The 18,524-nt window shown below is 44.4% G+C and overlaps 1 protein-coding gene across 3 annotated transcripts in view; it reads left to right on the forward strand.

Annotated features, from left to right (window-relative positions):
- Window positions 1-18,524, forward strand: part of Kn (EBF transcription factor knot) — a 95,812-nt gene that overhangs the window by 23,647 nt on the left and 53,641 nt on the right. For all 3 annotated transcript variants that reach the window (XM_076803101.1, XM_076803102.1, XM_076803100.1), the window contains exons 5-6: window positions 4,986-5,059; window positions 5,916-5,984. In XM_076803101.1, the coding sequence (XP_076659216.1) occupies window positions 4,986-5,059; window positions 5,916-5,984 (143 nt within the window). The remainder of the gene's footprint in view (window positions 1-4,985; window positions 5,060-5,915; window positions 5,985-18,524) is intronic.

Consider the following 18,524-nt stretch of genomic DNA (forward strand, 5'->3'; position numbering starts at 1 on the left):
ACAACGTTGCATACAATGTTGCTCTCACCCCTCGAAAGAACGTTCGACCGTCATCGGGGGGGTGGCCGACACACTCCTCTTGCTTTCCTTATCTGCCGGGGATTAACTTATCTCGGACTTATTATTTCCTTAATCTATGGTTAAATACTCATATTTCAGTATTACGCGCGTATACGCGACGTCCGGGGGACGATATCGATTCGACTCGGTGATGTTTCAGGATTAGAGGATCCTCGGAACTTTTATAAACTTTTGCGGGAACGTACACGCGCAAAGATTTCTTTAACTTTGCCGAAACGAAAGAGGATCGTCCAATATTATCTCTTTGATTTTCTGCTTGCTGTGCGAAGTCAAATTGTATCCATTTCACTTTGTGTTCGATTATTTAAAAATTCTCTTAACAGTTTTGTCTCTCAATTAGCCCACGCAATAAGGAGTCTATCGTGTTAGGTTGTGTTTTTCGATCGTACGCGGAGAACGCGGTTTCTGAAAATGTTTCCGGAGGACCGAAGTGAGTGTGGAGGTTTCTGCCATAGTCGAAGGCACGCAGACAGCCGCAGAGCGTTTTCGAATACGCACGACGCGATCGTTCCGCCGCGGAACGAGAGTAAAAAAAAATAAAACGAAAGGAAGAAGGGTTCCGACTGATCATCTCCAGCGTCGGATAGAAGTTGAAGCTTAAAAGGGTTACGTACAATTTCCTGTTGTTCATTCATTTAGAATAACGCCGGTGCGCGGTTCGCTGCTTGCCCCCATCCTGTAAGTGCTTTTTTATCCCCGGAACTAATTACCATTTAGCATTTTTAATCCTGCGAAAAAGCGCATTCCGGCCCTTCCCATCTTTCTCCGGGCTTCCTGCGGGCCGGAAGTTCGTTCCCGAACGTTTACAACGTATGTATGTTGTTAGCGCCATTCGGCGTGCGCTCCCTCTCTCTCTCTCTCTCTCTCGCTCTCTTTCCGCGGTAGCTACTCGTATTTTTCTGGAAATTTTAGTGGTAAACGCCGCGGCAGTTCTCGACATTCTGTATTTTTTCTCCTACTTTCTCCTCGAGGGCCCTCCCGGGCTCTCTCTCTCTCTCTTCGCCTCCCTGTGCCCTTCTCTCTCTCTCTCTCCCTCTCTCTCGCCCTTTCTCTCCCTCCCTCTGTTTCCGTCTACGCCGACGCAGGAGCAGATACGGGCACAGACATAGCTATACATATATCTTGGTCAGAAGCGAAGAAATTGAAGAACAGCTTAGGGGTAGGAAGGCTTCGCCACGGGCTTACCGGCCCGGCTCGGTGTAGCAAATTATTGCGGATTTATAACCGTCCACTTGATTCGGTTTCGAAGAACTCCGCCGAGCTCGCGAATTGAAATTCGCCGGCCGAATATTTGCTTCGGAGGATTGCGGCAATCTTTTTTCAACGTTGCTCGATCAAGACACCTCCGAAAATATCTTTCGAGCAAACCGACCGGCTTCGAAAATCAAGTAACCTTTCGAACTGGTACACCGAGTATAAAATCAATACAATTTTGTAATTGGAGATGCCTCGTTTTCCCGTCCAGGTGGAAAACGATAGTCAAAGCTAGAGCAGGTATCTTTTAACTTGTGCAGTTGGTAAGATTGAACTTATTCGGAGCTTATGCAATTTTTGTCGTTATATCGAGCGAAACATACTCTTCGGGACTGTTGGTAGATTCTTCAGGTCGCCAGGTTGAAGCTTGCAAAATGGTTTCGTGCAGAGTGTGAGGCGGTTAGTTTTTGGTAGGTGGCAAATTATCGATTTAAGGAGAGAAATATCGCTATAAGTCCTTCGTAGGTAATTCCCGTGGGAATTGGCCGGTAGTGGGGGCCTAAACGAATCTGCTGGGACCAAAGGGCGCCACAGGAAGGGCCCCTAGGGGTTCGCAACCGGATATATCCTCGGAGACGTCCGCACCGCCGACATTCCCCCGGTCTGGTTATACTAGAACCGATTCAACTGAAGACGTTCAACGACGAACACCCGCGACAATACAGTTGTCTCGACGAAAACAGAAAAGAGACACGATGCCCACGCGCATAGGCAATTAAGCGTGAGCAGGAATGAAATGTTGGCGAGCCTGCGTCGGTATCGTCGAAGAGGTTAAGCGTCAACGTTGACAAGTGTACAATCGTTTATGGCTTCAACGAGATCCGAGATAGCGTACAGAGCTGACGTCGGATGAAAGCGAGCTAACCGATCGATCTATGTGCACGTTCACGTGTACACGTACATACGTCATCGATAAGCAGGCATCGGTTCCGACCCTAATACCGACGAAGACAAACAAGGAGTTAGCGTTTCGCGAGAATGAACGACGTGGTAAAAAGTAATTGCTCGAAATTGCTCGTAAGTGCGACAGCTACGCAAAATCAACACGTGTCGCGCACCGGTGGTAATGGCCACCGAGCAAACACTATCGCATGCCGTATCACGAGCCTTCGTATTGACCGTCCGGTTGTTACGAATATAAAGAAGCGATCATTACAGACAGCTATACCAAGATTAAACAAGCAATGCCGGCGAGCTTGAAACCGGTTTATTAGTTTCTTTGAAATCCACGGCAGGAAGTGCGACAAATTGAGGGGAAAATCAAATTTTTTCTTCCGTAAATCGATGATAACATCTCCTGAAAACATGCTCGCGAAGCTTCCACGCCGAGTTCCGAGTATTAACCGAGTTATACATTTTTATAAGAAACGATTGAAAAATCAGAAGTTTCACATTTCTCGGTGTAGGCGAAATTAAAAAATATCGTTTGTCATTTTGTGGACCGATTTGAAACGGGAAAAATATTGGAAAAATTGGGATATTAGAAGTTTGATTACGTCTCAAGGGAGCTAATATTAGACTAATTAAGGGTTTGAAAAATCTGCTAGAAAAGCGGATAATTCGTAGTCTGTATTTCGAAAATCGAAGCTGTAAGAAATAACAGGCTCGTTCCGTGGACGCCATCTTCGTCCCCGAATTAGGGTTAATGCGTACAAGGCGGACACTTATGTTAATTATTCTCGGTACAAATAAGATCGCATGTCGGCTGACTATTAAAAGCAGTAATAGTCGAAGGGCACGTAACATTTTATGCGTCCTTTCCCTTTCCTTTTACCGAGAACCTACGGTTTTCCTCTTTCCTGTTCAACTCTGCATTCACAAATATTTTAAGGAGTGATTCTACAAACCAATAAGACAGAAATCATGAACAATTTCAGTGTGACCTTCTCAAATAAGGATTAAAATCAGTCGAAAATTTTGTGAAATACTTCTATGTCTTCGTCTTTCTTGTGGTACCTCCATGTTGTCACTATTAACGAAGAAAATGTTACAAATATTAGTTTGTCGATCTGAATAATCTTCTGTGAATATTTACAACAGTTTCCGCTAGCTTATAACGTGCCAAATTGAGTACAAAATTGCGATTTAACGGATTTCTCAGTTTTCTACTAATCCAGGCCCGTAACAATTAGAAAAACCGCAAGAAGAAAATTTCTAGACGCACCACATAAAACATGCACCCCTTTAAACAGACACACACACACACACACACACACACACACACACTGAAACAGCCTTGTGTATTCGACATTTTTCCTCGCCGGAGGATCCGCTTTCTGATTTACCTAGCGTCACGTATCCGGCGATCCTCGTGGTTCGTTTACGTTGCAATTCGTTTATTTCGTTCGTATAAATATTTGATGCGATCCGAGAAGTTGCACGCCTAACTGCCGCCGAGGCGAAATGTGTATTTCATATCGTTACCGTAGCCTCCGTCGACCTCTCTCGCCTACCGAGCACGCATCGACGCCAACCCGACGAATTCCCTGGGACACTGTATTTCAGGGTATTTACATTTTATCGCTTCTTCGCAAACTCCGGCAATTTCGGTCGTTACGCGCGAACAAGAATGAATGGAATTTCGACGTAAATTACGAAACTGATACGATTAACGTGGACCACTGAAACGAGTGCGAGACTGCCCGAACGAGAACCGCATCTCGTTTCTTTTCGTTATGCAGATCGGCCGCTTCGTAGGCTATTTTTCAAACGGAGGCCATCCCCTGGACGAAGTATTAAACGCGCGAGTTTAGTATCAGCTGCGCGATGATACAGGACACGATGCGTTTCTTTGGAAAATATCTTCCGCCGAGCCTTGTGTCGATCAAAATTAAATGAGATGCTCAATTTTTGTTAACCCTTTGCGCTCGGCGATATTTTCATTCTGAAACTAAATTTTTCTTCCGTCTTGGAATATTTTCATTTTATTCGTACGAAGCTGATCCGATTTCTATTTAATACAAATTTTGTAATAATGCCACAACAATTTCTTTCTAGTGGTGCTTCAGAGTCACCACTCGAGTGCTAAGGGTTAATATAGATGGTTTCGTGTATTTTACGAATTTGTTTAACTGCAACTGACATTATTTATGCCTTTATTTTAGTTAAGACAGAACAAGTCAAAATTTCTTTCCTCCGGTAAAAATTATTTTCAGGTCGAATAAAAATTGCCACCAATTTTAGTGTAGAAAATAATTTCAATACGGGACAATTTCGTGTATTTTGCAATCGAATGGGCGAGATCGTATCGGAAAGGATGAGCTCGCGTTCAGGATGTAAATTTCGCGCTCTTTCAAGGATTTCGGACGGCAAGATCAAAGGAAGATTGCCCTCCCGCGCTTTATTATTCCGCGGCTAATCCGCCGTCTTGTTTCCCCGCACGGCAACAGCACGAGCACAGGGCAACGACGCGTTGTCATTAAATAAAAATCAATCAGAAGGTCGTGGAGGAAGCTTAACGGATTTATGTAGGCCGACCATGACTTAGCAGTCGACGGGGGGCTCGGGGCGACCTGCATCTGTAATCTCTATGGTCCTCCAATAGATTCCCCATTAGTCCCTAAATCGTCTTCTCTTCTCTGCTCATGTTGAAATTTCATCTTTCTTTTTAATTTTGCAATGGTGTTCTTGTTCCTTTTTTAATGTTTTAGGCCATCATGTACGAGGGACAGGACAAGAATCCGGAAATGTGCAGAGTACTGCTGACACACGAGGTGATGTGCAGGTGAGCTTGCAACCATTTTTAAATGTTCAGTCATTTAGCCTAACTCTTTATCGCAGTGTTCTACCACCCCTTTGAATTCGCATGATTTTTGTCCATTTTCAACTCGAGGGACAATAACCGATTCATAGGAAATCATTTAAATATTCACGTAGTTTTCAAAATTAGAGATTTATCGAAGATTTTGGTTCGTCCGATAGCAGAGATTTTCTGGAAATTTGAGGTCTATTGGACAAGTAGATCTCGCGATATATCGTGTCAGCCATATCAGAAAATGAGGTCTCAAGAAAATCGCGTTCCTCTCGGTTGCATACACGGAAATTTGTATATTTCCGTCAAACATCCGTAAGCTTACTTTGACGAATTGAAGTGTATCATTCCGTGGACACGCATGCTCAAAGAAAATGCATCCAGAGGTAGTCAATTTTTTTTAAATTCGTAAAATAGATACAGTTAGCTACCTTTCGGCGGACCACTCCGTATAGCAAACACATTTCACAAATATATTGTTCGAAACGCGCGGAGAAGATCTGCCGTTCTCTATGCAAGCAACCACCCTCGGCACCAGCAAACCCCAAACGTAACGAAACACACGAGGATGTAGTCATTCTCCGGGGGTGGCTGACTCATTGACCCATGGGACTTCGGCCCGACTGCTATCCACCCCCGAACTTGGAGGTCTCAAGGGCTCCGGGTTAGTTTTTAGACGAAAGTTCTGACCCCTCTGGATCCGATACTCGAATTTAGTCCCCGAGAAAAGAAAAAATTGTGTCGCACTCCCCCCCCCCCCCCACCCCGAAAAGAAAGCTGTTCGAAAATTACGCATAGCAATGTCTGATCGTGTTCTGTTGCCTTGCAGTCGGTGCTGCGACAAGAAGAGCTGCGGGAACCGAAACGAAACACCGAGCGACCCTGTGATCATCGACCGGTGAGCAACCATTTTTCACTATTCTTACGTCATTATACTCGAACTACTCGCCTCTACACTGACATTAGTATAGTCCGTAAATCGTAAAATCAAAGTGGCTACAAAGCAAGAAACGGGGAATCTAAGGGGAGGTAATTGATAATAATTAACTGGACCAGTAACATGTTTGCTCTTCGTTTTATTCTAGTATTTATTTAATGGAGAAAGGCGGTATAGTCGATTCGTCGAAAAATATACCAGAAAATTATTTCAAAGGGTCCAATAAAGAATACTCTGAACTTCTATTCACGGGACATTTGAAGCAATATTAAAGCAAAAGACACTGCCATTGTTTAAGCAGGAAGTTACCATATTACAGGAACTGTGGAATTAAAATTGACCATTTGTGTTTCTTCGGCCTTTCTGGACCTAGTAGATCCCGACAAAATTTTCCTAATGTTGGGACAACAATGTGTACAGTAAAACATATTTCCGATAGTTTGAAAGAACGCAAATAAATCTAGAATTGATAAGAAATGTCAGATTATGCATCCGTAAGGTGCACGGGGATAATAAATACACAAGCTCGGCCCACATTGATGAATTTGTCGAATTTGCATTGAGATCAGCGATCAGTTGGAATGATTGAAAACCGGACAGGAAAAATCGTAGTTCCCCTAGCAACAATCTACCGATCGAGAAAAAGGCGTCGGGTGTTCCGTCGAATATCGGGCAGAGCAAGTAGCCGCTCGATCTGATCTCCTAGAGACACGGTCGTCTATGATATCAGTTTACTACCGTCCCTATCATCTGTCGCAACGATCTGCGAAATAAGGGTCCAGATAACTCGTTCTTGAAGGTACCCACCTGCGAGATAGCGTCGCAGACCGTGTCGCGACTAGAAACCCGGGATATTTAGGCTTGCAAAATACGTTTCCTACGAGGTGTGGCGAGGCTGCAAGGTAGAAGAGCACTCGAATACTCAGGCGTACTTATACCTCCACCACCTTCTACTGCTTGTCCTTGGAAATACAAGCACACTCTTTCTCTCTCTCTCTTGCTCTCTCTCCCTGTCCTACTTCCTCTCTATTCCTCTCTAATCTCCTCCTCCTCTCTACGTCTCTCTCTCTCTCTCTCTCTCTCTCTCTTGCTTTCTCTCCAGCACACATATACACAAGGTAACATAGGAGTAGCAGGGTGAGCCTGGTATCTGAATAGACTATAGAGTGTCCTGAGATAGGAACGGTAGGAAGGAAGAGGTTTCCCGCGGGACACAGGCCGAGATAGTCTTCAGGAGGACATCTTGCGCTCAGAGGTGCTCAACTCCCGGTTTTCAATACAACGGTGTCGCAGAGCTTTCATCCTCGGGACCCCCCCCCCTCTCTCTCCCGAAGGATATGTGTTACACGCTCGAGACGGGTAAAGCCTAGTAGGCTTGCACATAACTATTTTTCTGCGCCTAGCAGTCTTTTCGTATCAGCGACCCGAGGATTTAAGCGCCGGCGTGCTACGACGTGGCTGTTGTTTATGGCTTACACGGAAATGGTTGTCGTTGTTTGAGGAACCTGCTGCGAGACGCTTCACTCGGTTATGGGGATAACGCCTTGGCCTGTGCGCTTCCACGAGCTGTAGTTACTTCACGTGCGATACTCGCGACAATAATAATTGCAAACTGTTCACAGCTCAATTTTCTAGCCATTGTTTCGCTGGTGCCATTGTAACGATTTTGACCAGTAGAAAGATCCCGTGTCTATGCTTCTCATTAACACTAGGTTTACGGACCACTAAAAATGACCATTTTACATTACTTTAGAAAAATAACATGAATGTATCGATCAAAGTTCGTAGCCATTTTTTAAATAATATGTACCCAAAGAAATCAATTTGTGAAATAATTGCTCATCGATGCATTTTTACAATCTCAATATTTGCAATTTAAAAATATTAGACTACGCCATTTTGACGGGTCCCGTGAATCTAGTGTTAATGCTCTCGGAACAATCGATTTTCAACAGAAATTTTTCTGAGTACTATGTAGAGTCCTGGTTTTTACCGGGTTTCTTTAAAAAATGCAAATAATTTCTATTTGATCCAAATAGTCGAGACGTGTGCAGACTTGGACCTTCGGTTTGAGTTTTTGAGAACAGGTTTCAGGTGTTTAGCACGGTTTTCCTTAATGTTATCGGAAAGAATTGTTTCCGAGGCGAAGAGATGAGCGTTGAGTGTGCCGCGAGGATATCGATGATGTTTCCAGACAGGCCGGTTAGGTTGGCATGTTGTTCGCGCGACGGATAAGCGTGGCCGGAGGCGAAACTCGTTGAACGGAGCATTAGAAAAATTAATCTCGAAAATGCTGGTTCGGCACATGGCACGCACGCACCTAAGTAACATCGTATAAACCGTGACATAATGTAAATGCAGCAACGTTGCGGTCGCGTGTCACATCGAGCGCCACCCTAGACTACGTCTCTCAGGTTGGTTTTGCGGTAGATCGTGCCGGACGTGGAGTAAATGAACGATCCATAGGATTAGAGGATTGAGTTAGCATGCGGATTACGTTTATCACGCATTTGCACTAATAATATTTACTGCGAACCTCGCGTCCAACGTTCGAGCCCCGACATTCTTGGATTCCTGAAAACGTATCACATTTCCAATTTTTCACGAGATCTAGAACAATTTGAATTTCGGATCGAACGAAACAGCGCTCGAGTTGATTTTTATGCAACGAACATTTGTAGGGTGTCAACCGTTTTCTACTTTTTATCCTCAGATCCCCGGAAAATGTATCGTCGGTATTTTCAATTGCGCTTTTCGCGTGATCCGGATTTCGGATAAACTTTAATTTCGAATCGAATGAAACAACGATTTCGCCTGTCAATTTAATGGAAATTAACAGCGCGTATTTGTAACCATTATCTGTCTCTTTTTTTATTTTTTGCATAAAATTGGCCACTCGGGGCTGAAAGTTTCGTAACGCTTTTTGCCTACCCGGCCATTAAAATTAGCCTGCGACCTATATGAGAGTGACGCGGGGGCGTGCGTGTGTGTGTACGTTGTTTGTTGGAACATACGTGTATGTATACACATCGTCGGGTTAATAGATTTTCGGTCTCGAACAAAACCGCAGTGCAGAGCAGCAGAGGGCCCCGATCGGGAGAATGAGCGAAGGGTATCAATGCCACTTTGATTGAGACAGCCCTGGTCGATTGTGACATGCTCACTCAACTGTGCAGAAAGTTCAGCGCAACCGCCATCAATTGTGTATATCCGCCTAGAAAAAGAACAAAAGCGGTGCCGGATTTTCTGCCTAAACATGGCCACTTTTTACAACCTATCACTTTCCCTCGTTGAACGTTCAAGGGAACAGTCCGTCGACCAACCAGAACAATCAGAATCCTTGCCTTTTGTGCGTAAACAATCCGCAATCGTATACTCGACCTGCAATGCAAATTCTGAGATCGCAATTTGCCATCCTTTTTCTAATCAAATGAGACGAACTTCGTCGTACTACGTCAATGTCAACGCCGCGTACAGTGAGAACCGTCAAACGTAGCTAGGAACAAAAATTTGTCCACAATATTGAATCATGTCCGAATATATTGCAAAAAGGTTTTTAGCTCTAGGTCATCTAGTTTTCCTGTAATAAATTCTTAAAGATGCTCTATTTTATGATTGACTTCGAATCAAGTTACTTCTAGTCGTTCGTCGTACTAGGTCGCAGTCAACGTCGCGTATAGTGAAAACCATCGAACGCAGCACGGAACAAAAATTTGTCCACAATATTGAATCGTGTCCGAATATATTGCAAGAAGTTTTTTAGCTCTAGATCGCTTAGTTTTCCTGTAATAAATTCTTAAAGATGCTCTATTTCACGCGTGACTTCGAATTAGGTTACTTCTAGTCGTTCGTAATGCTATGTCGCAGTCAACGCCGCGTATAGTGAGAACAATCAAACGTAGCTAGGAACAAAAATTTGTGCACAATATTGAATCATGTCCGAAAGTATTGCAAAAAGTTTTTTAGCTCTAGGTCATCTAGTTTTCCTGTAATAAATTCTTAAAGATGCTCTATTTTATGATTGACTTCGAATCAAGTTACTTCTAGTCGTTCGTCGTACTATGTCGCAGTCAACGCCGCGTATAGTCAGAACCATCAAACGCAGTACGGAACAAAAATTTGTCTGCAATATTGAATCATGTCCGAATGTATTGCAACAGATTTCGTAATTCTACATCATCTAGTTTTCCTGTAATAAAATCTTAAAGATGCTCTATTTTACGCGTGACTTCGAATTAGGTTACTTCTAGTCGTTCGTAGTGCTGCTAATTCGTAGTCGCAGTCAACGTCGCGTATAGTGAGAACCATCGAACGCAGCACGGAACAAAAATTTGTCCACAATACTGAATCATGTCCGAACGTATTGCAAAAAGTTTTCTAGCTCTACCTAGTTTAGTTTTCTCACAATAAATAGTCAAAGATGACGAATTTTTTCGAGTTTCTACAAAGACGCGTTTGATTCGTAAAGTGAAATGCGCACACCGTAAACAATTGGAAGCTTCGCCGACGTTTTTCGGTATTCATCGGAGGATGGTCAGGGTGCATGGGAAACGGTTTAATCCGCGGCGATCGATCGATCGGCGTGTGTCACATCGATCAGCGAGCGACGTGACGAGGAGATGCGCGGCGAGAATAGTCCTAGAGAAGGCGGTATTACGCCGGACTCGGAAACCAATTAACATGCATAATTAAAATGGCATTGTCGTGGCCGTAGAGCGCCAGGGGCTCTTCCGTCGACTGACGAATCCCCGGGGACAAACGCCGTTCCATAATTACGAAAATCCTCTCCCTCGTCCGCGGCCTGTTCCGCGATTCACCGTCCTCTCTCTCTCCCTCTCTCTCTCTCACTCTTTCTCTCTCTCCAACCCCCGCATCACTCTTTCTCGAATTGCAATCGGCACGGCCACCCCCTGGAAAACAGGGATCGGCCGGTGAAAAAATCGGGCATCGGGTCGTTGCAGGACGATACGCGAGAGAGAGCGGGCAATTCGTCGTCGGCCCGATTGGCTAACTTTATTTTGCTCGGTGGGCAGGCCCTTAATTTCGGGACATCGATCATAGCCCTCGCATGCCCTCCGCTTTGCGAGACCCCGCGTGTCCTCCGTCGCTGCCGACGAGCCTAAACGCGACCCTCGACGCAGCGACGCGGCGCGCCTAGCCTATCCGCTGCGCCTACCCTCCGTCAATTTGACGGATTCCATTTCGGCCGGCGCGCGACGACGATCGTTTCGTTTCCCTGGACGTATGGCCTCCTCGAAGGGACGACATGCCCGAATTTTTCATGGGGAAACGCCGAACTGCGCGATTAATACCGCGATGAACGCCACGAAACCCCGTGATAACGATTTCACCGAAAATTCGCTGCGACGGCATTTTGTCGAGATGTTTTTTGAAAAATCTACCACTAACGATCCACTTGCCGTTTTATTTTCCATCGTACATTACAATTCGAAAATACCGGGTGAGCAGGAAAGACGGCGGAACTGAAGACGACCAAAATTCGAACACAAGGAGCGGCACCGTTGCGCGAATAAAAATCGCGAAAAATATTTTCCGATGGTGTGTTCGAGCGTGGAACGCGGGTGAAAAAAAAAACCGGTGTAAAATTTGCGTGCCGATGGATAGCGAACCACAAATACTGTGACCGCCTTTGATATCGAATCCATACTGATGGAGACTTGCGGGAACCGCGCGAGACAACGTGCCACGATTCGGCCAAATTTGCATGCATTAACGCCACAAGCGCGACTGATTGACAATCCGTGTGTCATTGTGACGTCGGCCAAATCGCTCGAGCATCCTTCACCAATCGCAATCAATTAAGGTAACGATTGATTGTTACGCGTTTCGACTCGATGAAGGGAATATCGTGAGTCGGTATTTACGCGGATGACAGACAGCCCCATTGAAAACCACAATAACACCAGAGACGAGGGGTCCGCTTCAAACTTTTCCCTATACATATTTCATCGGCAATTTCACGGCGTTTTCGCATAACGCGGGGCCCCTCCCCTCCGTAACGTCTCTTTTAGCCGCGTTAAATCAAACGACTTGCCGCGCCCGTAAGTATTTAAACACTCGCGCGCCTCTCCCGTCGAATAGAAAACGCGCGCAGCGACCATCGTATTTTTTAATCCCTTTTAGTTTAATCCCTGACTAAATGAAATTCGACGGAACACTGTTTACTCGCTTGTCGTTTCCGTAAGCTCGACAAAATCATTTTTGATTCGACGATTTATTATCATTTTATTAAATGGTACTCCACTTTTGACGTACCGTTGAAAGCTAATCAGGTGAAAGTGTATGGTCCCAGCCAGCACTGCGCGTGCGTTGGGCAGCGACGCTCTGAATGAAAATGATGAAAACTGTTAACCAAGATAGGGACGATAATGACGGGTCTCCACTGGCTGCTCGTAGATGACACACATCGATAAGGGAAACTTATTAAGCAAACGGCGTACACGGTGCATACTGAAATGGGCTTGCCATTCATTGGTCGAATCAGACGATCCGGTGGGAAATCTCTCTCACCCACTATCCTTAGCCGGGGCTACGCCCCTCTGCTTTCTTCAACTTCCACCTATGTCAACGGTGCCCCTAATTTTTCGGGGGTTCGACCACCTATTGGCGACGCACTATACCGATTTGGCAATTTTTTCACAACGAAACTAACAAACGTACCCGCTTCAAACTTTGGGCACAGATCTGTGAACCCCTGGAGAGTACGAAGATATTTTTATCATTCCAAAATATTAATTTTATTCGAAATTATAATTAATCCAATTCGAATTTTCGAAGGGGCGAGATAATCGGACAATTTTTGTAACGGAATAATAACACAGGCGATTTGAAAATTAAACTGAATTAAAGTTAGCAATTTTCGAAGAGTACAGAGATCAGGATACATTAATCGGATTTAGGCTGCTCGCAGGCACCAAGTCGAACGAAATCGCATTTGTCATCGTTTTTCGGGCTCGATTGGTTCCGGACGCACTATTTTTCTAACGTGACTATTAGGGAAATCAAAACATACTCAGCGGTGATACACGTTCCCGTACGCGCAGCATATGGGACCCCATAGCTGGTGGGGTATTACACCCTCCATTCTGGTTATACCCCTAAAATAAATGGACGAGAGTGCGTACACACCAGTGCAGGAACAAGAACGGCTGATCGCTCGAGCGGGAAATCGCCGTATACATATATATATATATATAACGCGGTGTTTGCACGGCTAATTATTTTTTGGTTTCGCTCGTAGGAAAATTGAAGCCGATAAGTAGCACAAAGTCTGTTTGCCTGATTAAAAAGCAAACGGATCGGTTGCGACGATCGGTTTACCCGCGGCCATTTACTCGAACTATATTATTCAATCTCGTTCCTACCGAATAGAAAACAATGAAGTACGAAATTCGACAGGATTTAATTCGAAAGCGCATTTAAGAGGGCTAAGGTAAAGGGCAGAGGTCTCGCGTAAACGCTGCGGAATTAACAATTTTCATAATTTTTTTCTCTCGCGTCCTAATTTCTGTTTTAATAATTCCCAGCCATATAGTTTCCGAGTTTTAAAATCCTAAATGGAGAAGTTCAAAATTCTTTTAATCTTTCTCACTCTTTTAAATCGCAGGTCTAGTAACATTTTGGGATAGTATTTTTACGGGTTCCATAGTTTTCAGTCCCCATAATCTAGAGCGCAATTAAATTTTTTTATCTCTCGCGTCCTAATTTCTGTTTTAATAATTTCCAGCCATATAGTTTCCGAGTTTTAAAATCCTAAATGGAGAAGTTCAAAATTCTTTTAATCTTCCCACTCTTTTAAATCGCAGATCTAGTAACATTTTGGGATAGTATTTTTACGGGTTCCACAGTTTTCAGTCCCCATAATCTAGAGCGCAATTAAATTTTTTTATCTCTCGCGTCCTAATTTCTGTTTTAATAATTCCCAGCCATATAGTTTCCGAGTTTTAAAATCCTAAATGGAGAAGTTCAAAATTCTTTTAATCTTCCCACTCTTTTAAATCAAAGGTCTAGTAACATTTTGGGATAGTATTTTTACGGGTTCCACAGTTTTCAGTCCCCACAATCTAGAGCGCAATTAAATTGTTTTAAGTTTGAAATTCGCGCACGAGGACGATAATTCGTACGAATGCGCGCAGCTCGCAGGCTGAAAAACGAAAACGGAATTAACGAGATCGAGCCGACGGCGATCGATTATTAAAAGGTTTTTGCCGGCGGAGCGCGCGCGGTAGGGGTTAAATTAAAGATTTCGCCGATCGATTCTCGAAGTTCGGCTGATATTTGGTACCTCGGGCCCGTTCTTTCATGCGAAATTTAGAAATTCCGAGGGGGTTGCCGATTGTTAAGGGGGACAAAGGAAAGCGCCAAGCGTTCGAGGGCCAAAGATGGCTCGGTTACCCGTCGTAAATCCGCCCAATTAGCCGAATCACCAAAAAATTTTGGCGGAATATACCAACGACGGTATACCAGCGAATATGCGGGGAGTCCGCGGAGGAGGAGAAACGCGCCTAAAACACACGCTTCACTCGCGAAATACGACTGGAATCTATATTGGATATTATCGATATCTCGATCTATTCAGCCTGCTAATGGAAAACTTATGCTAAGCTAACCCCTGTCGATCCATTATGTATCAGCGGAATCGGTTCTCGAATCGCTTCGGCAAACCATTTGGTGCGTTTTTTGGCACCGGCCTCCACGGAAACAAACATTTGGCACCCCCGGACGCCATTTTTCGGAGGTGACGACCACTCTCGCGACGCTATTCGTCTTCCTATGACACCCTCCAGTTGGAAGGGTTACCGTTTCTTAACCCTCGTCTCTGGCCACTTCTATTAAAAATTTCACGTTACACAGTTGGAGCGTAATCTGTGGGCGAAGAAGATCGTTTTGAAAATTGTCAACATATTTGTGAAACACAAACCGAAAGAATCCCACCAGTGTCGGTAACAAGCCAATAACGAAAACACTGTATTACAAATGGCAATTTGTAGTTGGCTGCCTGAAATTGGCCCCGAGTTTTTAGCAGAACGGCGTAAAAAGAGGTCAGAGTGTATCGCTGAAGCCATACGCGGCCAAATAATGATGTGTCAATTGATTTACAATTGGTCGGCGGACATTTCTGCAAAATAAAAATCTCCCGCATCGGATTACAGGTAACGAGAAGCCGAGCAAAAATTTCTTTCTCCCTTTAACGATCTCGAATAAATCGAGAGCTGCATCGTGAACGATAATTGGCGACAAATTGCGACGTCTGTCCTTGTATTCTTCGATGATATCGTCTAATTATCACCAACCGTACATGCGATGATACCTCTTAGTGTATAAAAATTAATAGATCCACGAATATTCTTCTTTTTCATGAAGAGCATATGGAAAATGAATATTTCCGGACCGCGATAGTTTGGTCCCATTAGATTTCTGAAATATGGCGCTCGGCGTTCCAGGCGAGGGAATCGCATTGTTCCAGCGAGAAAACTCACGACATTTCGTAAGTCCTGACACAAGTGGACGCTGATTGGCCCCGCCGCCGTCTGCATGTACGAAAAGTGGCGAGCCGTATCCGGCGCTGTGACTACAGAAGAGCCTATATAGACAGATACCGAAATGTACCCTGGAGTGTCGTGGAGCCCCGCGGAATCTTAGGTCGTACTTGAGACTTCGGCTCGATTCCCTTACGGTTATTCTACCTACCGAGAATTACCTCGATACAGTATCCTTATTTTCGAAGAATATCTTAACAGCTTCCCACACAGCGGTTGTTTCTTATTCCCTTCCTGTTTCGTCGAAGCAAAGAGCACGGAACAGTGAGAGAGAGAGAGAGAGAGAGAGAGGGACTCTCTCTTCTCTCGTCTCTCCGCCCGATACCACTTCGACCAGCCGCCTCCTCCTCTTTCCGAGTCTCTCTCTCTCTTTACTCATCCAGGTTTCCGGTCTCTGTTCCTCTCGCGGAGAAGAAACCGATAGGGAGAACCGATCAGCTTAATGCATATTGATGCGCGCCGGGCTAAGTGAGTGAAAAATCGCCATCGATCTACCTTCCTGGAACCTGGAGGCATTCTCTTTTTCTTGCCGTCACTCGCCGGTTTTCTTCCGCCGCGCCGCCGTCTCGTTGCCAAAGCTGCTCGAAATTTTCTCGACTTTATCAGCGGCGAAACCCTTATCGAGACCACCCCCTGCACACCTATCCTCGCGCGTTGTTGTTACCTCGCGGATACCCACTCCGCTCGCGGCACGCTTGTTTAACGAACACCGAGTGATAAGCGGCCGAAGAAACTCGGGATCGTCTTCCGGTTGAACTGGCCGGCCGAAAGAAACGCATCGGGAAACTTCGTCTTCTAGAAAATATTTTTAAAAAATTATCTCAGTCGAATACTTACAATTGTAGAGCGAAAGCCGCGAGCGAGTGAGTTGACGAGATATTGAACATTGTCGTATCAGAGTCGAGTTGTCGAAGTAAAATAAAGCACTTCAGCGAAATCGGTATGAAATCACTCCACCCGTTACGTCACACCTAGGACGTAGGAGTTTCCTTTAAAATATTCCTACACAATTATTCACGCGAAATTACCGAAGACGAATTCTGGGGAATGGATAAACGGGAGAAAGAAATTTTTGAATTGCTTGAATGGGCGATAGAATCGAGATGAAGTTTGTCAATGGCGAAGCGCAGAAGAGCGAAGAGGATCTCGTGGAATTGACACGGGAGACGGACGAGGACGAGATATTTTTAACAAAGAAATCGGAGTCGATAAAGATTCGCGTGTTTTTCTTTTCTGTCTTTTTATCGTCGGGTGAAACCACTCGGAAAAACGTGTAGCGGCGTGTCGCAGAGAATGATTTTCAGCGTTCGAGCGCATATAGACGTCGTGACGGGACCCCTGACATTTTGTAGCGTTATATGCTGCCGGTGGCGTTGCTTCTGCCCGTCCTCGTTGGGGTCTTGGCCCGCAGAACAGATGCCAACCGTCACGGCTCGCCGATGGCTGGAAGGGTGCCTCTAGATTGAGACACGGTGGATGACTCTAAATGGCATTCGGTCCTCTGCGCTGCCTCCCTTTCCTTCCTCTCTTCTCGCTCTACGAAATCGATCTCTTACTCCGAGTTAGTCTATCCTATCTTCTGCTATTTCTACCAAGATTCCAACATGCCCTAGCTCCGGAATCGTGTGCGGAGCCTTCGTTCGACCATCCTTTCGGTGCACCCTTTTGTTTCAACCCCTACGACGACAACCAACATTTTCCGCGATATACACCGTACAGCATAATTTCGACAATGGTTTTGTCGACGATAATCCTTCGGTGCACGGTCCGAGATCGGTGAATTGAATTTTCTTTCAATTTTCCTGGAGTTAATGAATTCTCCTTTTCCCATCGAGAAACTAATTTAATTCTTAACTCTTTTCTGATAAGTTCTCGCAGCCCCTTCAAACATGTATTTCTATTTCTTTATTTCGGAAATTACATCTATCGCGTGATAACTTATTTGTGGAAAAATTAATTTTCCATCGCAAACTTTACTGATCGGCACCCCCTGAATCTGAAAATAAGTTTTCTTCTCAGTCCGTTCAAAAATGTGTTTCTATTTCTTTATTTAGGAAATTACATCTATCGCGTGATAACTTATTTGTGGAAAGATTAATTTTCCACCGCAAACTTCGCTGACCGGCACCCCCTGAATCTGAAAATAAGTTCTCGCAGCCCCCCTGAAAAGTGTGTTTCTATTTCTTTATTTAGGAAATTACATCTATCGCGTGATAACTTATTTGTGGAAAGATTAATTTTCCACCGCAAACTTCGCTGACCGGCACCCCCTGAATGTGAAAATAAAGTCCCCTCAGCCCCCTGAATCTGAAAATAAGTTTTCTTCTCAGTCCGTTCAAAAATGTGTTTCTATTTCTTTATTTAGGAAATTACATCTATCGCGTGATAACTTATTTGTGGAAAGATTAATTTTCCACCGCAAACTTCGCTGACCGGCACCCCCTGAATCTGAAAATAAGTTCTCGCAGCCCCCTGAAAAGTGTGTTTCTATTTCTTTATTTAGGAAATTACATCTATCGCGTGATAACTTATTTGTGGAAAGATTAATTTTCCACCGCAAACTTTATTGATCGGCACCCCCTGAATGTGAAAATAAAGTCCCCTCAGCCCCCTGAATCTGAAAATAAGTTCTCGCAGCCCCGTGAAAAGTGTGTTTCTATTTCTTCATTTAGAAAATTACATCCATCCGAAGATAACTTATTTATTGAAAGATTAATTTCCCACCGCAAGATTTAGGAACTTCACCGCCAGGTTAAGAACCACCGCATTCTATGAATTTAGTATACCTGGTGTACCTAGTATATCTGTTCAAATTATTAACAGAAGGATTCAATTTTTATGTTGCAATTATGTTCTTATAGAACTATTGCAGAACCTAACGCAGGCCACGCTATTTCGCAGGAGAACAAGCGGAATGAATGCATTAGGGGATGATTCGGTC

This window comes from Halictus rubicundus, chromosome 17 (assembly GCF_050948215.1).
Source record: "Halictus rubicundus isolate RS-2024b chromosome 17, iyHalRubi1_principal, whole genome shotgun sequence".
In the NCBI taxonomy this organism is placed as follows: domain Eukaryota; kingdom Metazoa; phylum Arthropoda; class Insecta; order Hymenoptera; family Halictidae; genus Halictus; species Halictus rubicundus.